The sequence below is a fragment of the Pelecanus crispus genome, chromosome W (genome assembly GCF_030463565.1).
Source record: "Pelecanus crispus isolate bPelCri1 chromosome W, bPelCri1.pri, whole genome shotgun sequence".
Classification (NCBI taxonomy): Eukaryota; Metazoa; Chordata; class Aves; order Pelecaniformes; family Pelecanidae; genus Pelecanus; species Pelecanus crispus.
Window position 1 is genome coordinate 7341720 of NC_134675.1, and position 22289 is coordinate 7364008.

General features: G+C 43.1%; 1 protein-coding gene across 1 annotated transcript in view; it reads right to left on the reverse strand.

Annotated features, from left to right (window-relative positions):
• LOC104027603 (fibroblast growth factor 10-like) overlaps positions 1-22289 on the reverse strand; it is a 124331-nt gene that overhangs the window by 745 nt on the left and 101297 nt on the right. Inside the window, exon 2 of the mRNA XM_075725763.1 lies at positions 2994-3097. Within this exon, the coding sequence (XP_075581878.1) occupies positions 2994-3097 (104 nt within the window). The remainder of the gene's footprint in view (positions 1-2993; positions 3098-22289) is intronic.

The following is a 22289-nucleotide window of genomic DNA, read 5'->3' on the forward strand; positions in this document are numbered from 1 at the left end:
CTTCTTCTCTATAATGAAGCCAAGAATGCTTTGTTTTCACAAACAAGTAATTCCTACATATAAAAAACCCAGTTTGATCAAGTTACTTATATTCCATTTAGAAAGCTTTTGAAAGTAGGACATTTACAATGTACTTAAATAACAGCCAAAAATTATCATTTTTTTTGTTTCTACATTTCAGAAAACAAGATGTTATTTCGCAGCTCAGGCAGAAGCATGTCAGAATATGAGTATGATATACTAATTACATGTGGTATTTTTAATGTGTCTACGAACAAGATGAGAAATATGTCTGAATAATAAAACAATTTTCATGGTACAGATAAGAATTTCAGGGATGTTTTATCTTTTATTATGATAAAAATCCTTAGATATTCTGCTAATAAAGATATAAAGTACCCACATTAATAAAATGGACATAAGAATATTTTAAAAAAATATGTTTTCCAATCCTATTAATTTGAATTAGAATTTTTAAACTAGTTAATGTTCAGTACTTTGATACAGTATGAATTTTCAGGTCTATAATTAATGTTTTACTTAGTTGTTGCTAAGACTACAGAACACGTGCTTATGTTTTCCTAACAGTATTGCACATATTCAAACTCACTTTGGCTCCCAAAATGCACTTCAATTTTGGGATTAGTAGTTAGTTGAACAATGACTGTTGGGGAAGACACTATTAAGCAAAGACTCTCTGCAAAATGACCCTTGATACTGCCTGTATTCACAGAGCTACATATAGATCATTTAACTTGCTGTAATATGCCACCTCCTGCTTCAAGGTATTAAGAAGGCAGGTGACCATCAATCACAGTTCTAAATTGCAGTAATTTCTCCTATCTGCCAGCACCTTATTTTGTTAAAGTAACCAAATAGTGAGTCTTCCTTTACTCTCTCATTCTAACCATAGTCAGTCAAATGGCAACCTATTTCATAAACATAGAAACAGTCTTATTTGACTTGTTTTCCCAAATGCAGAATTGTACTCAAATACAAACTTTTATCTCTATTCATAGATAATACAGAGAACAGATGATGTGATGTGGTTAAGAAGTCTTATTGGCAGGGGTCTGAGTGTTAGCCCAGGACCGCTTTGCTCATTTCAAACAAATTTCAGTATAACCCTGCACCAGTGTCTATTGTGCACGTGCTTAAGAGTGTTTTTACAATTTTTATAGGTTCTGTTTTTCATATCCATCTGCAAGCTGCCACACTGTAGTAATATGAATCTAACTGCAAATCTTGGGAGGATGGGAAAAATAACAACAGAAGCATTCTTGAAATCTCTGAAGTATTATGGAATAGGTTTTGATAAGTAATTATGTTGTGATTTTATGATGTGAATATTGAAAAATTATCTCAGCTGGAATTAAAAAAAAAAAAGTCTTTCCATATTCATATCCTCCTGTCAACACTATTTCTAATCCATTGTGAATTACTGAATCTTATGGCAGCAGTTTCCACTTATGGTACATGAAAGCTGCTTTGCCTTCTTTTGTGTGTGTATAGGGTTGGAATGAACTCTCACCATGCCAGCCGTGGCTAACAACTTGGGTAGGAAAACTTATCTCAGGCTTTGGGATAGATCATCACAAACAACTAAGTTAAACACTGTTCACTGAGACATGTGAATTGACTATGGTGATTTATACTAACACCTTCACATATGTCCAGAAGCACACCCGTGATCAATGAATGGAGCTTAACTTTGTCAGCAGCTCAGTATACCCTTATACCTCTCAATGGTGCAGGACTGAGCACTGATCATCCTGTATTTCTGACCAGTGTAATTTTAGAAATTAAAATTCACATTTACGGGAGCTTAAGAAACATTTCTCTCTTCTCATCTGTCCTTAATGTGTTTCTTTGACAGTGCCCAGGAGTTTAGAAGGTCAGAAGTAACCTTATGAACCAAGAGTGACTAGCCACAGTGCAGATGAGGGAAGACAGTTTATATAGTTTGTATGAACTAAACCCACCCTGTAGAAATGCTTCCTTAAAAAAAAAAAAAAGAGGGCCAAATGACTTCAACCCCCTCGAGTCTCAGTTGATTCTGCTGGTAGCCTCAGACTGGCATTACTTCATCATTTTCAGTAGAGGTAGGCTTAGCTACATTGCCAGAGGATAAACCCAGCCCCAGTACCTATCTGTGAAGTGCTCTCTTTAAGGCCTATGGATGTTCTGAACACTGAGCAATCTGAAGATTGGCTCATAACCTTTGCAGATAACTTGGATAAGTTTACATTTATGTGGGCTCAAACTCACTGGAACTGGAAAAAAGCTGCAAAATTACAAACAAAACCAGATGTAATACCATAACAATATTTGGATATTTACTGGGTTTTGTTTGGGTTTTTTTTTTGTTTAACTGAAAGTATCAGTAACCCCAAACTTACACAAATACAAAGAGTATATATGGACAATTTTCAAATGATATCCAAATTCTGCTCAATCAAAGCTTATCTGTCTGCTGATATATAAGTCTCTGTCTCTCTGTACTGCCCATAATCTTGTGTATTAATTAATACAGTCAATTTAAAGCTGGCTACTCTAGAAATCTTCTTGGCAGTTTTAGTTTGATAATTTGGTGTGTCTCCTCCATCAGCTGAATTTTACAAGATTTTAGGTACACTTTATCCTCCTGGAATTACTGATAAATGTGGCTGTACTGCAGAAAAAACAGGGAAAAGCAGCCTTAAAGATTACATTTTGTAGGACCCTCTCCATTGGCCACTACTTAATAAGAAACCTGACTGAAGCGGTAAGCATGATAAATCCCCCAGCAGCTGTTTTGGTATGATATGAGCCTAACAAACACCAAAGAGCTTGTGGAGAGGGGGGCTGCTGGTTTACCACAGGATGAAATTTTGATGAACAGCTCATTTCAGCTCGAACTAGTAGCAATACACAGTCAAGTGGTGTTTTCTGTAGGTAAGAGAGGGAACTATGCTGACTACTGCAATACATTTGGAAGATAAAAAAATACTTACAGAGCCGTAGACTTTTCCTTTCTTGTTCATGGCTAAATAATAGTTGCTTTTAATGGACTTAACTGCCACAACTCCGATTTCTACAGATGTTATCTCCAATATGCCTAAAAAATAAAAATTGAGCTATTTAATCACTTCATTAGAGGATTTTCTCACTATAGAAAAGACCAATAAACCTGAAAAATACTAAACTTCTAATATTCAGAACGAACTGATCAACAAACTTCAGCAACGTTCTCCAAATCATTGCAAGAATATATACAAACATTGTTTCAATTAATATGTTTCCTTTTCTAACCCTGCATTTTAAACCCCATAAATACTGAAACAGCTCCATTCTTCTTAGCATAGATTTTACTAAAATTTATCAGAAGAGACATCTGAACTACAGCATTAAATTAAATCTATAGCATATGTCAATAGAATGTTAGATTTACCCCAATCTTCAAAAACAGTGGTAAACTATTTATTCCTTGTAGGACAGTTAAATAAACTAAATCCCTTGGTTGCACTGAGCTGATAAAATTCATTTTTGGCAAGTGTGTTGACATTTTGGGATATAGTAAGACTAATCCTAACAGCCACATTATCTTTTTCTTTCAGATATTGGAAACATTTTGCTGTGTTTGTAATAAATATGATTGTGTTTGTTTTTCTTTAAAACAAATTCTTTCTGGGATATTGGATGGCTCAAGGGGCCAGTAATGGGAGACAGAGCTTTTCATCTCTATGTTTTCTGCCCAAGTGCATACCAATTTGGGAGTAGTAGAAGTTACTACAACTTACATAGTAACTCTAGAGATCCCTTTTCAGCTATTACTAGAATAACTGGATGGCTATGTTGTTTGGGCATCATGTCTTAATATAAGAGAAATATAGCTCCAACCAAATATCTTCTAAATGGTTTATCCAGGTAGTATGCCTGGCTCCAACCTTTCTTCTGATTTTTAAAGTAGTAGTAGTCAGAACAATAGTCCATCTAACTCAGTGGTCATGACAGGTCTACCACTAGGGAAATTATAGGAGGGGTAAAAGCGTTGAGAAATTTTAGAGAAAAACATCCTAGACCAAGCCAACAAATAATGTGATGAATAGATCAACTGGAAAAACATTGAGTTGCCAACTGCTTAAAAAAAAAAGGAATCTGCAATAATTTCCTCCTAAATATGTTCTATGCTTTTTGTCTGAGCAGAGAAGTACTGGAAAATCCATATGTTTTTTCATTTACTTAAAAATTCCTTATGGTAACCACACACCAACTGAAGCCAACAGTGTAACTTGGTATTCAGTGCTTTTTCTGGAAATGCTGATTTTCTGTCCCTGAAAACTGAATGCAGTCTGTTCAGACTGTGGAACCATGTGGACTTTAGTATTCAGTGAGGTGAGGAGGAAGTTTTTTCACAGAAAATGTTTTTGAAAATTACTGTTTTATATATGATGCAAAAGCCATTCTGTATGGCCATTGTACTGGTCTATGCAACTCAGGATTAACAGAGGAATTGAGGGTGTTATTTATTCTGTGATTAGAAGTAGAGGCTTTGATGGTAGCTGGGCAGTGGCTGTGAATCAAGCATGACAAAGTAATAGTTGATTTTTATTGGAAAGCAAACTGATGACATAGTTTATGCACATGAAAAAGAAAGAACATCAAACTAAGCAATTTAACATGAAAGACCTGCTTTTATTGTCAAGAAAGGAGAGGTGGCCTTTCCTGGATGCATTTTTTAATATATAAATATATATATTTTTATATATAAATTACATACATTTTGATATGAAGATATATAAATTCTAGTGCAGTTACCAGACGCTTTGTATTTACTTAGCAAGAAGCATTAGGTTGGCCACAGCTACAAGGTCTAGAGTCTTTGCATATGAGAAAGACTTCAGTGAGAACTGCAAGATAAACAATAGGTCTAGGATCTAGTAAAGCCCTTCAGAAAATGGGCCATATTAAACCAGAAATAATAATAATAATAATAATAATAATAATAATAATAATAATAATAATAATAATGATGTTGTTTCTTGTCCAAACCTATAAAGAGCTGAAAGAGGAGGATTATTTTGTTTTAATTTCTTTGTGAGTGCCTCACAACACAAATATTGATATCAAAATGTAAATATAAATGTTGATAGGCACAAATGATCATGTATTATTAAAAAAACAATTATAAAGCCTTCTACTGTAAGGTTTTTATGGTAAGATTCTTAATTGCAGCATGAAAAATCATCATTGCTAAGGATGGAGTTGCACATATAAACTAAAACAGCTTCACGTGCTGTGACAGATCTGAATATCCACTGCGTTTCTTACAGCTGTGTGAGAACAATTCTGCACTAATCATCACTCAGGCTTGAAACCCAATGGACCTGAACAGAGTGAAGACACGTTACATATGACACTGCAAGTCTGCTACATGTGAGGGGGTCGGAACAACAGTTCTCAAAATCAGCTCACTCCATCATCACTGGTATCCAACTCAGTAGCAGCAAAGGCCCCTCTGATATCTGGAGCTGCCTAACTACTGCCAAGCAGAAAAAGATATGGCCAGTTAGATAAATAAAAACTCTAAACATAACTTCCATTAGTTACTTATATGTAATGTTAGCTTGAGAATTAGCACAAGGTGCTTAGGTGGAAATAAGCTATAGCTTGGGGGAACTCTGTAATCTAGGAAGACCCAGAAAACATGAGGGAACAGTCAGTTAAGACCTACAACCTACTTTTAAGGCTAACTTGTCTGTTGTTGCAAAGGAGCGTATATAATTTTCCATATGTAAGATGAAGAGAATTATACTCTCTAATTTCAGGAAAAGTTGTGAGGGCTCCTTAATTAGGTCTTGATAGCTCATATATACCAGTGTCATGCCATTAATACAAGCAGATCAGTGAGTCCATACTAGCCAAGACCTATTATGTTTGTATTACTCTTAAAATGTTGCTCGTTTTCACAGCAAAGAAAAGCCGAAGTTGCTTTCTTGATTTTCTGCAAGAGCATTGATATAGAGCAGTGGTCTTTAATATATCTCTCCCATGGGTCATCCCCTAAAGTATTTGTGCTCAAAATCACACACAGTTGAGTGCCTTGTTATATGGATGACAAGCTATTAGAGGGTAAGAATGTGGTGTGAACACTGCTGCAATGCCCACTTCTTTTTACGAGTGACCTGTTTTTTTTTGGTATTTTTCATGCCAAAAAGTGATGAGAAGAACTTTGTTAATTCTTTCTACAGAAATCAATTGCTGTAACCAAACTGTGAAACCAGTAAAACTAGGCTGGGTCCATTTCTAACAGCAGTAACAAAAAAAAAAACCCAACAACAACAACAACAAAAAGATACTGGCATAACTTGTGCCATTATTAATTTTTTTTTATGTTGAAATGGATTAAACTGAGTTATATTTTGTCATATTATCCTTGTAACAATAACACCATATTAGACCATTTCAATTGACTATTACATTTGTGAAATTTTTGAGAGCAGCTGAAGAACAGTGCTTAAATAAGAAACTTGTACTGAATTAACCCATTTTAACTGTTTTGCACTTGAATTATGGAGATAGATACACTGCTCTTCAGTACAATACCCAAGTTAAAGCAAGAGAAGTTGTCGTGGTTTAGTCCCAGCCAGCAACTCAGTACCACGCAGCCGCTCGCTCACTCCCCCTACCCTGATGGGATGGGGGAGAGAATTAGAGGAGTAAGAGTGAGAAACACTCCTGGGTTGAGATAAGAACAGTTTAATAATTGAAATAAAATAAAGTAAAATAATAATAATAACAATATAATAATAATAGTAATAATAATGTACAAAGCAAGTGATGCACAATGCAATTGCTCACCACCCGCCGACCGATACCCAGACAGTTCCCGAGCAGCGGTCCCTGCTCCCCGGCCAACCCCCCCCAGTTTATATACTGAGCATGACGTCATATGGTATGGAATAGCCCTTTGGTCAGTTTGGATCAACTATTCTGGCTGTGCCCCCTCCCAGTTTCTTGTGCGCCTGGCAGAGCATGGGAAGCTGAAAAAGTCCTTGACTGGCATAAGCAGTACTCAGCAACAACTAAAAACATCAGCATGTTATCAACATTCTTCTCCTACTAAATCCAAAACACAGCACTATGCCTGCTGCTAGGAAGAAAATTAACTCTATCCCAGCCGAAACCAGGACAGTATCCACCCCTTATTCTATACCATCTACATCATGCACAGGCCCTCCCCTTTCCAATGTGTTCTAATTAATCACCACCGCTTTCCCTATCTTGATATACACACAGATATCATTCCCTTCATCTATGGCCCATCCCTCTAAAATGTCCATTGAGTTCATTTAGCCCATGACTTTGGGTTCCATCTGTCATCACAGTCTTTCAGAGCAGGAGAGGTGGTGTGCAGTGTTGGACTGTTGCATGCTGAAGTCAGTTCTCATTCCAACATGGTTTCATCAAAGTTCATTTTCATTAAGCTGGGCAATTCTTACTGCAATACCATTGATGTGGCATATAGCAATCATAATATATAGTATTATATACTTAATATTAACCTACTATATTATTATATTAACATGCAGTTAAGAGATAACATACAGTTAAGAGATAACATACAGTATTATAAAGCAATTAATATCATACAATTCAGTTCATTGGCTATTTTCACCCAAAATCAAATTCCCTTGAGGTACACATTGGGCTTCCCCATCCTTTCGCATCACCCACCAAGTGCACCCAGGTCCTTGAGCAAAAGCAATCCCACGAATGGGTTTGCCTTTGCCAGAGGGGGAAGTAACCCAGACTGTCTTCCCCAGCATATTTTTCATGTGCACTACAGGAACTTTATCTCCTTCTACAGTACGTAGAAGTTTTGATTGGGCAGGGCCAGCTCGATTGGCAGATCCCCTGGTGTTGACTAACCAGGTGGCTTTTGCTAAATGCGTATCCCAATGTTTAAACGTCCCACCACCCATTGCTCTCAGGGTAGTCTTTAACAATCCATTGTATCACTCAATTTTCCCGGAGGCTGGTGCATGGTAAGGGATGTGATATACCCACTCAATGCCGTGCTCTTTGGCCCAGGTGTCTATGAGGTTGTTTCGGAAATGAGTCCCGTTGTCTGACTCAATTCTTTCTGGGGTGCCATGTCGCCACAGGACTTGCTTTTCAAGGCCCAGGATGGTGTTCCGGGCGGTGGCATGGGGCATGGGATATGTTTCCAACCATCCGGTGGTTGCTTCCACCATGGTGAGCACATAGTGCTTGCCTTGGCGGGTTTGTGGGAGCGTGATGTAATCAATCTGCCAGGCCTCCCCATATTTATATTTCAGCCATCGTTCACTATACCCAAGGGGCTTGAACTGCTTGGCTTGCTTGATTGCAGCGCATGTTTCACACTCATGAATAACCTGTGCAATACTGTCCATAGTTAAGTCCACCCCTCGATCACGAGCCCATCTATATGTTGCATCCCTTCCTTGATGGCCTGAGGCGTTATGGGCCCACCGAGCTATAAATAATTCACCCTTATGTTGCCAGTCCAAATCCACCTGAGCCACTTCAATCTTAGCAGCCTGATCTACTTGCTGGTTGTTTTGATGTTCTTCAGTGGCCCGACTCTTAGGTACATGAGCATCTACATGACGAACTTTTACAACCAGGTTCTCTACCCGGGCAGCAATATCTTGCCACAATGCGGCAGCCCAGATTGGTTTGCCTCTGCGCTGCCAGTTGCTCTGCTTCCATTGCTGCAGCCACCCCCACAGGGCATTTGCCACCATCCATGAGTCAGTATAGAGATAAAGGACTGGCCACTTTTCTCTTTCAGCAATATCTAAAGCCAGCTGGATGGCTTTCACCTCTGCAAACTGACTCAACTCCCCTTCTCCTTCAGCAGTTTCTGCCACTTGTCGTATAGGACTCCATACAGCAGCTTTCCACCTCCGATGCTTTCCCACAAGACGACAGGACCCATCAGTGAACAGGGCATATTGCTTCTCATTTTCTGGCAATTTATTATACAGTGGGGCCTCCTCAGCACGTGTCACCTCCTCCTCTGGTGATATTCTAAGGTTTTTTCCTTCTGGCCAGTCCATGATCACTTCCAAGATTCCTGGGCGACTGGGGTTTCCTATTCGAGCCCGTTGTGTGATCAATGCAACCCACTTACTCCATGTAGCATCAGTTGCATGATGTGTAGAGGGGACCCTCCCTTTGAACATCCAGCCCAACACCGGCAGTCGGGGTGCCAGCAGGAGCCGTGCTTCAGTACCAACTACTTCTGAAGCAACTCGAACCCCTTCATATGCTGCCAACATCTCTTTCTCAGTTGGAGTAGAGCGGGCTTCGGATCCTCTGTATCCCCGACTCCAAAACCCTAGGGGTCGACCTCGAGTCTCCCCTGGTGCTTTCTGCCAGAGGCTCCAGGTAGGGCCATTCTCCCCGGCTGCAGTGTAGAGCACATTTTTAATATCCTGCCCTGCCCGGACTGGCCCAAGGGCTACTGCATGAACTATCCCACGTTTAATTTGTTCAAAGGCTTGTTGTTGCTCAGGGCCCCATTTGAATTCGTTCTTCTTCCGGGTCACTTGATAGAGAGGGCTTACGATCTGGCTGTAATTTGGAATATGCATTCTCCAAAAACCCACAGCGCCTAAGAAAGCTTGTGTTGCCTTTTTGCTAGTTGGTGGGGACATAGCTGTTATTTTGTTGATCACATCCATTGGGATCTGACGACGTCCATCTTGCCATTTTATTCCTAAAAACTGGATCTCCTGTGCAGGCCCCTTGACCTTACTCTGTTTTATGGCAAAACCAGCCTTCAGAAGGATTTGGACTATTTTCTTTCCCTTCTCAAAAACTTCTTCTGCTGTGTTGCCCCACACAATGATGTCATCAATGTACTGCAGATGTTCTGGAGCTTCACCCTGTTCCAGTGCCGTCTGGATCAGTCCATGGCAAATGGTGGGGCTGTGCTTCCACCCCTGGGACAGTCGGTTCCAGGTGTACTGAACACCCCTCCAGGTAAAAGCAAACTGGGGCCTGCACTCTGCTGCCAAAGGGATGGAGAAAAATGCATTAGCAATATCAATTGTGGCACACCACTTGGCTGCCTTTGACTCCAGTTCGTATGGAAGTTCTAGCATGTCTGGCACAGCAGCACTCAGTGGCGGTGTAGCTTCGTTCAGGCCACAATAGTCCGCTGTTAGTCTCCACTCCCCATTAGACTTTCGCACTGGCCATATGGGACTGTTAAAGGGTGAGCGAGTCTTGCTGATCACTCCTTGGCTCTCCAGTCAACGAATCAGGTTATGGATGGGAATCAGGGAGTCTCGGTTGCTGTGATATTGCTGCCTGTGCACAGTTGTGGTAGCAATCGGCACCTGTTGTTCCTCAACCTTCAGCAACCCTACAATCGAAGGGTCCTGTGAGAGACCGGGCAAGGTGGACAACTGTTTAATTTCCTCCATCTCCAAAGCAGCTATACCAAAAGCCCACCGGTACCCTCTTGGGTCCTTGAAATACCCTCTCCTGAGGTAGTCTATGCCAAGGATGCACGGAGCGTCTGGGCCAGTCACAATGGGGTGCTTTTGCCACTCATTCCCAGTTAGGCTCACTTCAGCTTCCAGTACAGTTAGCTGTTGGGATCCCCCTGTCACTCCAGAAATACAAATGGGTTCTGCCCCTCTATAGTTTGATGGCATTAGCGTGCACTGTGCACCAGTGTCCCCTAGAGCCTTATACTCCTGTGGGTCTGACGTTCCAGGCCATCGAATCCACACAGTCCAGTAAACCCGGTTGTCCCTTTCCTCCACCTGGCTGGAGGCAGGGCCCCTCTAACACTGGTCACAGTATTCGCTGTTCACTTCCTGTAAATGTGAATCAAAAGTCCCCTGATCAAGGTCGGAAGTAAAATTAGCCCTCTTACTCTGTCTGGGGAACTGCTCACTGGAAACTGGAGCTGCAATTTTCCTGGGAGAACCGCCTTTTCTAATAGTTTTTCCTTGCAACTCACGCACCCGTGCCTCTAAGGTTGAGGTGGGTTTTCCATCCCACTTTCTCATGTCCTCTCCATAATCACGCAGGTAAAACCACAGGGTGCCCCGTGGCGTGTATCCTCTATATCCTCTCTCTTGAGCATAGGGACGTTGACTCCTAATGGCTGAGATACTGGTCCGTGCAGGTGGGGAGTAGGACAGATCCTCTCTGAGTTGTTGGAACTCTTGGCATATTTTTTCAGACAGTTTTTCCACAGCCGAGACACAGGCCCGTAGGGAGGAAGAGAGCTTTTCTTCGTAGTCCCGGAGTTGTCTAGCCACTTCATCCACCGTTGGTGCCTCGTCGTCTTTCCAGGCTAGTATTGCCAACGAGTTGGAATACGATGCTGGTGCGCTCCGTACCACCTTCCGCCACATGGGTCATGTGCACCTGACTTCATCTGGGTCTTTGGTTAACTGTTCATCATTCAGGTCACTGTAAATCACCTCCAGCACGCCTAATTCCCTCAGGTACTGGATAACTCTCTCCATGGTGGTCCATTTGCTTGGGCGGTATAAAACATCCTCCTTGAAGGGATACCTTTCCTTCACGCTTGACAGAAGTCGCCTCCAGAGGCTGAGCGGTTTTGCCCCGTTATCCCAGCATCGGAGCAGCCAGGTGATGATGTGCTCGCCTGGATGACGACCGAAATCTTTTTGCATATCTCGCAGCTCACTCAGGGATAGGGATCGGGTGGTCACCATCTCATTTATGGGTTCTTCCTCCTCTGGGTCTCGTGATGGCCCTGGTTCATCTTCATCCCTTACTAAACGAACTGATTTCCTCGTGTATTTTTTCTTCTGTATAGGGGCAACTGATACCAGCGCAGGTTGGTTCTCTGGTTTAGCCGCAGTGCCTGCCACTGGGGTTGGAGTGGCTGCAGTACCTGTGGTGGGTGTTGGAGTAGCCGCAGTGCTTGTGGCTGTGGTTGGAGTAGCCACAGTGCTCATGGCTGTGGTTGGAGTAGCCACAGTGCCTGTTGTTTTGTCATCAGATCCAGAGACCCTCTCTTTCCCTTGAGGGTACTGGATAGTGTTGAACAGGGCTCTATAAGCATGGGCCAGTCCCCAGCATGTTGCAATGAGTTGTGTCTCTTTGGAGTTGCCAGGGTGAGAACATACTTCTTCCAAATACTTTACTAGTTCTTCAGGATTCTGCACTTGTTCAGGGGTGAAGTTCCAAAACACTGGAGGTCCCCACTGCCCTAGGTACTTGCGCATACTATCCCACACACCCTGCCACTCATAACTCTCCAGCCTTGGGGCAGATCTCTGGATGATATTCTTAAATTGCTTACTAACCTTTGTCAAAACCAAAACAATATTCCCAAGAAGTATCAATAGAAGTATCTTAACTGGCCAGGGGTGTTCAAGATACTGAAAAGTTTCTGTAATGAGGGAGGAAGCATTATAGAAGAAGGTAGCAAAGGTGCCATTCTGTAGTTCCTCCACAACAAACGTCTCCGAGGGAAAGGTATAATTGCTAACTCTCTCCATGAGATGGTACCCAAAGTACAGTAATGACTTGTGTATAAAACCCAGATACAAAACCATGCTCAAGGTCAGGATTTTGATAAGGAATCTCCCAATCAAAACATCCTTAATCACTACAGAGCATAGCGCAATGCACAGACCAACACCAAGCTTTAACATGCACAGCCAAGAAAAGAACATGGTACAGATCAGATGAACTAATATCATGACCGGCAACTGTTAAGAGATTCCTTAATACACTCTAGTTAATCTGTTCTTATCTCAAACCCTTCGTGCCCCACGTTGGGCGCCAAAAAAGGACTGTCGTGGTTTAGTCCCAGCCAGCAACTCAGTACCACGCAGCCGCTCGCTCACTCCCCCTACCCTGATGGGATGGGGGAGAGAATCGGAGGAGTAAGAGTGAGAAACACTCCTGGGTTGAGATAAGAACAGTTTAATAATTGAAATAAAATAAAGTAAAATAATAATAATAACAATATAATAATAATAGTAATAATAATGTACAAAGCAAGTGATGCACAATGTAATTGCTCACCACCCGACGACCGATACCCAGACAGTTCCCGAGCAGCGGTCCCTGCTCCCCGGCCAACCCCCCCCAGTTTATATACTGAGCATGACGTCATATGGTATGGAATAGCCCTTTGGTCAGTTTGGATCAACTATTCTGGCTGTGCCCCCTCCCAGTTTCTTGTGCGCCTGGCAGAGCATGGGAAGCTGAAAAAGTCCTTGACTGGCATAAGCAGTACTCAGCAACAACTAAAAACATCAGCATGTTATCAACATTCTTCTCCTACTAAATCCAAAACACAGCACTATGCCTGCTGCTAGGAAGAAAATTAACTCTATCCCAGCCGAAGTATTCCCAGGACAGAAGTATTCAAATAATTCATGAAAATATAGTAATTTTTTCTGATAAAGTTTGGTCACAGTCTCACACTCCATTATATCCCCAATGGGGCAGCTTGAAAGGAGGTCATGAGGAGAAATGTTAGTACATTTTCATTATATATAACACAGTAACTAGCTAGATTATACCTAGTTATGCTATTTAACTGGAGCCAAATGTAGCTGAATTCTTTGGAACTATTATCAGTTTGATCACCAATGATCCTGGATTTATTCTCACTGAGTGTGTTTTGTGCATTTGGAAGTTGAAAAATGTTATATAATTTTCAGTGATAATTTTGCATATTCTAACCTCTGCAGTATTTTGGGGGGTGAAGGGAGAATTTTAATAGCTGTTTTTCTTTCAGATAAATATAATATCCTTGATCTATTACTCTTTGGATAACAGGGATCTAATTTGGTAGTTATCTACCCTGCTACTATCTGTACACCCCAGAGACTTCACTGGAGTTACATGCTAGTTACAAGCACAGAACTAGCTTTTGTCTAGACTTCAAATTATTCAGCATTATTTACAGATTTTTCTTAGGATGAGATTCTCTCATGAGTTTGATAGGAATCTTTTCATAGGTGTCAGTGATGTAGACACAAATTTCAGAGGTCAGCATGAGAGCACCAACTCATCTGACAAGCAGAAGTCATAAGAACTTTACAGAACTTTGAAATAGACTGGATTTAAATCAAATTGCTTTGATGTAAGGGTGAAAATATGTATTTGATTATTCTTGAGTCATTATTAAATTCATTAGGAATGTATAAGAAAAAGAAATTGAGACATACAGCATGAAGCTTAAAACTGTAGTGTTTTTACCATCTAATGAAACTGACTTCTTTGAGGGCACACAAAATTTTGTATTTTCCTCAAGGTTTATATAGTAGAGTCATGGGCTGCAACTGGACTTCTATACTACTGCAATAAAAAAAATAATTTCCATGGGCTCTCAAGATTAACTCTGTAAAGTTTCATATTCTTGAAGTGCTGCAGCCTTGGAGGTAAGAGCCTATGTGTAGTCATAGACAATATGGCTGAAAGGATGCCAGACCACTGAGGGTACTCCACTGGCCTTAGTTATGAAAACCATTCTTGACAGATGATTGTTCTCAGACACCTTCAAAAAACGAGATTCTACGACCTCCTGAGTAACCTATTCCACTATCTACATTAGAAAGTTTTTCTAGTATCTAATTTAAATGGCCTTGTTGCAATTTGAGCCCATTAATTCTTGTTTAAACTGCAAACTAACATGAAAAAGATTTTTTTTTTTCTTTGCAGAAACCTTTTACATATTCAGGAACTATTATCACATCTACCTCTTACCTACCAACTTTTGTTCTCTAAACAAGCCCAGTTTTTCAATGCTTTCCTTAAAGCTTTGAGGTTTTCTAGACCTTTGAATGCTCCTGTTCCTTGTCCCCACAGCATGGCCATAATACTCTTATTGAAGTCTTATCAGTGTTGATACATGAAGGAACATTTCATATTTCCTTCAAAGGATTTATGCATACTCATACATCGATGCATACTTCCCTTATTTCACAGTAATATGATAATACTGATTCATGTTCAATTTCTGATCCACCACCCTTGGATATGTGGAAGAAATGTAAGCAATCATTCCTCATTCTATAGTTGTTAATTTGAATATTCCTAATTAAATTTCATACTTTGCACATGCCCCAGTTAAGTGGCCTCTTATTTATTTTATAATTTCTCTAATTTGTCAATGTTGTTTTGAGTTCTTATTCAGTCCTCCAAAATACTTGCAACTATTCCAAGTTTCATATTGCCTTCAACTTTTATAACCATATTTTCAATTATTTCATTCAAGCTATTAATGAATTTTTTATTAGGAGATACCCTGAAGACTCTCTTGTGGAACTTGATGCCTCTGTTCAGATTGGCAGTGAAAAACTGCTAGTTCTTGAGTATGGTTTTCCATACAATAAGACTTTCACTTAGATTTTGCTTGCTGATCTTGGTTAAGAGAACATCATTAGAGGCATTAGTTTCAAAAATTTTTCCCAAATTTATGGTATCTAATGCTTCTCTCCTATACATGAAGATTTTTATCTCATCACAGATGAAAATTAGGTTGGTTTGCTATTACTTCTCTTTGATTAATTCTTTGATTAATTCTCTTTAGTCAATAATTTCTTAGGTGTTTATAACATATATTTAAAAATTACTTTTCCCATATTTTTTCTCAGGATATGCTGACTTGTCTCTAGGACTTTGTTTTTTTCCCTTTTTAAAGAGAGGTATTATATTTACTACTTCCTCAGTCATCTGGGGAGTCGTTTTTCTACTCAGGTTTTCAGAATGAATCTCTACAGGCTTGGCCAACCTACTCAGGAGAGCGAGTAAATTTTATCAAGTAAAAACCAGATAAATCACGCAACTCATTTTCATCTTCATAGAATCATAGAACCATAGAATGCTTTGGGTTGGAAGGGACCTTTAGAGGTCATCTAGCCCAACCCCCCTGCAGTGAGCAGGGACAGCTTTAACTAGATCAGGTTGCTCAGAGCCCCATCCAACCTGACCTTGAATCTTTCCAGGGATGGGGCCTCCACTACCTCTCTGGGCAACCTGTTCCTGTGCTTCACCACCCTCATTGTAAAAAATTTCCTTCTTATGTCTAGTCTAAATCTATTCTTCTTTAGTTTAAATCCATTATTTCTTGGCCTGTCACAACAGGCCTTATTAAAAAGATTCTCCCCATCCTTCCTATAGGCCCCCTTTAAGTACTGGAAGGCCGCAATAAGGTCTCCTCGCAGCCTTCTCTTCTCTAGGCTGAACAATCCCAACTCTCTCAGCCTGGCCTCATAGGAGAGGTGCTCCAGCCCTCCGATCATTTTTGTGGCCCTCCTCTGGACCCGTTCCAGCAGGTCCATGTCCTTCTTGTGCTGAGGGCCCCAGAGCTGGACGCAGTACTCCAGGTGAGGTCTCACCAGAGCAGAGCAGAGGGGCAGAATCACCTCCCTTGACCTGCTGGCCACGCTTCTTTTGATGCAGCCCAGGATTCGGTTGGCTTTCTGGGCTGCAAGCACACATTGTTGGCTCTTGTCCAGCTTTTCATCCACCAGTACCCCCAAGTCCTTCTCCACAGGGCTGCTCTCAATCCCTTCATCTCCCAGCCTGTACTGATACTGGGGGTTGCCCTGTCCCAGGTGCAGGACCTTACACTTGGCCTTGTTGAACCTCATGAGGTTCACACAGGCCCACCTCTCCAGCTTGTCCAGGTCCCTTTGGATGACATCTCGTCCTTCTGACGTGTCAACCGTACCACTCAGCTTGGTGTCATCTGCAAACTTGCTGAGGGTGCGCTCGATCCCACTGTCTATGTCATTGATGAAGATGTTAAACAGCACCGGTCCCAGTACGGACCCCCGAGGGACTCCACTTGTCACCGGTCTCCATGGGGACATCGAGCCATTGACCATGACCCTCTGGATGCGACCATCCAGCCAGTTCCTTATCCACCAAACAGTTCACCCATCAAATCCGTATCTCCCCAATTTAGAGAGAAGGATGTTGTGGGGGACTGTGTCGAAGGCTTTACAGAAGTCCAGATAGATGACATCCATTGCTTTTCCCTTGTCCACTGATGCAGTCACTCCTTACATAGAAAGCCACTGGGTTGGTCAGGCAGGACTTGCCCTTGGTGAAGCCATGCTGGCTGTGTCGAATCACCTCCCTGTCCTCCATGTGCTTGAGCATATCTTCTAGGAGGATCTACTCCATGATCTTCCCAGGCACAGAAGTGAGGCTGACAGGTCAGTAGTTCCCAGGGTCCTCTTTTCTTCCCTTTTTAAAAATACAGGGGCACAACATTCCCCTTCTTCCAGTCCCCAGGGTCTTCACCCGACTGCCATGACTTTTCAAATATCATGGAGAGAGGCTTGGCAACTACATCAGCCAATTCCCTCAGGACTCTGGGGTGCATCTCATCAGGTCCCATAGACTTGTGTACATTGAGGTTCTTTAGGTGGTCTCGAACCTGATCTTCCCTTACAGTGGGAGGGGCTTTACCCCCCTGGATCCCATCTTTTGGTCCATCAATTTGGGAGGGGTTAGGAGAGAGGTTGCTGGTGAAGACCGAGGCAAAGAAGTTGTTGAGTACCTCAGCCTTCTCCTCATCCGTTGATACAAGTTCGCCATTCTTGTTCATCAAGGGGGGTACGCTTTCTTTAACCTTCCTTTTCTGGCTGAGATACCTGTAGAAGCCCTTCTTGTTATTCTTTACATCCCTTGCCAAATTCAGTTCCAGCTGCGCCTTGGCCTTCCCGACCCCCTCCCTATACAACCGGGCAGCTTCCCTGTATTCCCCCCAGGACACCTGTCTCTGCTTCCACTGCCTGTGCAGTTCCCTCTTACTCTTTAGTTTGGCCAGCAGGTCTCGACTCAGCCATGCTGGTCTCTTCCCTTCCCTGCCTGATTTCTTACACTTGGGGACTGAGAGCTCTTGCGCTCTATGGAAGGTGTCCTTAAAGATCTGCCAACTCTGTTCTGTTCCCCTGTCCCTGAGAACCGTCTCCCAGGGGGTCCTTCTGACTAACTCCTTGAAGAGCTGGAAGTTTGCTTTCCTAAACTTTAGGGTCCTGACTGTATTCCTCGCTTTTCCCATGTCCCTCAGGAGCGTTAACTCCACCAACGCGTGATCACTGCAGCCCAAGCTGCCTCCAGTCTTGACGTAACCAATGAGCTCACTTGCATTGGTGACCATCAGGTCCAGTATCACGTCCCCTCAGGTAGGGGTGTCTATTACCTGGCTTAGGAAGTTATCCTCAATGCATTCCAGGAATCTCCTGGATTGACTACAGCTTGCCGTGTTGCTTTTCCAGCAAATGTCGGGGTGGTTGAAGTCCCTGTCCTGGTTTCGGATGGGATAGAGTTAATTTTTTTCCTAGTAGCAGGCATAGTGCTGTGTTTTGGATTTAGGATGAGAAGAATGCTGATAACACACTGATGGTTTAGTTGTTGCTCAGTACTGCTTATGCTAGTCAAGGACTTTTCAGCTTCCCATGCTCTGCCAGGTGCACAAGGAACTGGGAGGGGACACAGCCAGAATAGCTGATCCAAACTGACCAAAGGGCTATTCCATACCATGTGACGTCATGCTCAGTATATAAACTGGGGGGTTTGGCTGGGGAGCAGCGATCGCTGCCTGGGAACTGTCTGGGTATCGGTTGGTGGGTGGTGAGCAATTGCATTGTGCATCACTTGCTTCATATATTATTATTATTATTATCATTATTATATTGTTATTATCATCGTTACTCTTTTACTTTATTTCAATTATTAAACTGTTCTTATCTCAACCCAGGAGTTTTCTCACTCTTACCCTTCCGATTCTCCCCCCCATCCCACCGGGGCAGAGGGAGTGAGCGAGCGGCTACGTGGTGCTTAGTTGCTGGCTGGGGCTAAGCCATGACAGTCTTTTTTGGCACCCAACGTGGGGCACGAAGGGTTTGAGACAATAACAGATTAATCAGAGTGTATTAGGGAATCTGTTAACAGTTGCCAGTCATATTAGTTCATCTGATCTGTACCATGTTCTTTTCTTTGCTGTACATGTTAAAGCTTGGTGTTGGTTTGTGCAGTGTGCTATGCTCCGCAGTGATTAGTGATGTTTTGCTTGGGAGATTCCTTATCAAAATCCTGACCTTGAGCATTGTTTTGTATTTGGGTTTCATACACAAGTCATTACTGTACTTCGGGTACCACCTCATGGAGAGAGTTAGCAATTATACCTCTTCCTCTGAGAGGTTTGTTGTAGAGGAAATACAGAATGGCACCTTTGCTACCTTCTTCTATAATGCTTCCTCCCTCATTACAGAAACTTTTCAGTATCTTGAACACCCCTGGCCAGTTAAGATACTTCTATTGATACTTCTTGGGAATATTGTTTTGGTTTTGACAAAGGTTAGTAAGGAATCTAAGAATATTATCCAGAGATCTGCCCCAAGGCTGGAGAGTTATGAGTGGCAGGGTGTGTGGGATAGTATGGGCAAGTACCTAGGGCAGTGGGCACCTCCAGTGTTTTGGAACTCCACCCCTGACCAAGGGCAGAATCCTGAAGAATGAGTAAAGTATTTGGAAAAAGTATGTTGTCACCCTGGCAACTCCAGAGAGACACAAATCATTGCAACATGCTGGGGGCTGGCCCATGCCTATCAAGCCTCGTTCAACACTATTCAGTACTCTCAAGGGGAAGAGAAGGTCTCTGGATCTGACAACAAAACGAAAGCCACTGTGGCTACTCCAACCCCTGCCACAGGCACCATCGCTAAACCAGAGAACCAACCCGTGCCGGGATCAGTTGCCCCTATACACAAGAAGAAACATATAAGAAAATCAGCTCATTTAGTAAGGGATGAAGATGAACCAGGGCCATCATGAGAACAGGAGGACGAGGCAGAATCCATAAATGAGATAGTAAGCACCCAATGCCTGTCCCTGAGTGAGCTACGAAAAGATTTCAGTTGTCATCCAGGTGAGCACGTTGTCACCTGGCTGCTCTGATGCTGGGATAACGGGGCCAGTAGCCTGGATTTAGAGGGTAAGTAAGACAAGCAGCTGGGATTCCTTTCTAGGGAAGGGGGCATTGACAAAGCAATTGGAAAAGGGGCACAAGCCCTCAGCCTTTGGAGGTGACTCCTGTCAGGCGTGAAGGAAAGGTATCCCTTCAAGGAGGATGTTTATATATACACCCAGGCAAATGGACCACCATGGAGAGAGTTATCCAGTACCTGAGGGAATTAGCTGTACTGGAGGTGATTTATGGTGACCTGGACAACGACCAGTTGCCCAGAGATCCAGATGAAGTCAGGTGCACACGACCTGTGTGGCGGAAGGTGGTACAGAGCGCACCAGCATCATATGCCAACTCATTGGCAGTAATGATCTGGAAAGACGGAGAGGAACCAACAGTGGATGAATTGGAATTCCAACTCTGGCAATAAGAAGAAAGTCTCTCTGCCTCCCTATGGGCCTGCGTCTCGGCTATGGAAATACTGCCCTGGGAGTTCCAACAACTCAAAATGAATATGTCAACCAGGGGATCAGTAACAGCCAGCATGGGTTCATGAAAGGCAGGTCCTGCTTGACCAACCTGATCTCCTTCTATGACCTGGTGACCTGCCTGGTGGATGAAGGAAAGGCTGTGGATGTCATCTACCTGGACTTCAGTAAAGCCTTTAACACCATCTCCCACAGCATTCTCCTTAGGAAGCTGGCCGCTCGTGGCTTGGACGGGCGTAGTCTTCACTGGGTAAAAAACTGGCTGTGTGGTCGAGCCCAGAGAGTTGTGGTGAATGGACATAAATCCAGTTGGCGGCCGGTCATGAGCGGTGTTCCCCAGGGCTCGGTTTTGGGGCCAGTCTTGTTTAATATCTTTATCGATGATTTGGATGAGGAGATTGAGTGCACCCTCAATAAGTTTGCAGACGACACCAAGCTGGGTGGGAGTGTCGATCTGCTGGAGGGTAGGATGACCCTGCAGAGGGACCTGGACAGGCTGGACCGATGGGCCGAGGCCAATTATATGAGGTTCAACAAGGCCAAGTGCCGGGTCCTGCACTTGGCTCACAACAACCCCATGCAACGCTACAGGCTTGGGGAAGAGTGGCTGGAAAGCTGCCTGGCTGAAAAGGACCTGGGGGTGTTAGTAGACAGCCGGCTGAACATGAGCCAGCAGTGTGCCCAGGTGGCCAAGAAGGCCAACAGCATCCTGGCTTGTATCAGGAATAGTGTGGCCAGCAGGAGAAGGGAGGTGGTTGTGCGCCTGTACTTGGCGCTGGTGAGGCCACACCTCAAATACTGTGTCCAGTTTTGGGCCCCTCACTGCAAGGAAGACATTGAGGTGCTGGAGCATGTTCAGAGAAGGGCAACGAAGCTGGTGAAGGGTCTGGAGCACAGGCCTTATGAGGAGCAGCTGAGGGAACTGGGGTTGCTTAGTCTGGAGAAGAGGAGGCTGAGGGGAGACCTTATCGCTCTCTACAACTACCTGAAAGGAGGTTGTAGTGAGGTGGGTGTTGGTCTCTTCTCTCAAGTAGTTAGAGATAGGACAAGAGGAAATGGGCTCAAGCTGCACCAGGGGAGGTTTAGATTGGATATTAGGAAGAATTTCTTCACAGAAAAAGTGGTCAAGCATTGGAACAGGCTGCCCAGAGAGGTGGTGGAGTCCCCATCCCTGGAGGTGTTAAAAAAAGTGTGGCACTCTGGGACATGGTTTAGTGGGCATGGTGGTGTTGGGTTGGTGGTTGGACTAATGATCTTAGAGGTCCTTTCCAATCCTTTCCAAAAGTATGTTGTCACCCTGGCAACTCCAGAGAGACACAAATCATTGCAACATGCTGGGGACTGGCCCATGCCTATCGAGTCGTGATCAGCACTAATCAGTACCCTCAAAAGAAAGAGAAGGTCTCTGGGTTTGATGTCAAAAGAACTGGCACACTGGCCACTGCAACCACGGACACGGGCACTGCAGCTACTCCAACCACAGCCACGAGCACTGCGGCTACTCCAACACCCACCACAGGTACTGCAGCCACTCCAACCCCAGTGACAGGTACCGTGGCTAAAACAGAGAACCAACCCGTGCCAGTATCAGTTGCCCCTATACAGAAGAAAAAATACACAAGGAAATCGGCTCATTAAGTAAGGGATGAAGATGAACCAGGGCCATCACGAGAACCAGAGGAGGAATAACTCATAAATGAGATGGTAACCACCCGATCCCTATCCCTGAGTGAGCTGCGAGATATGCAAAATATTTCAGTCGTCATCCAGGCGAGCACATCATCACCTGGCTGCTCCGATGCTGGGATAACGGGGCCAGTAGCCTGGATTTAGAG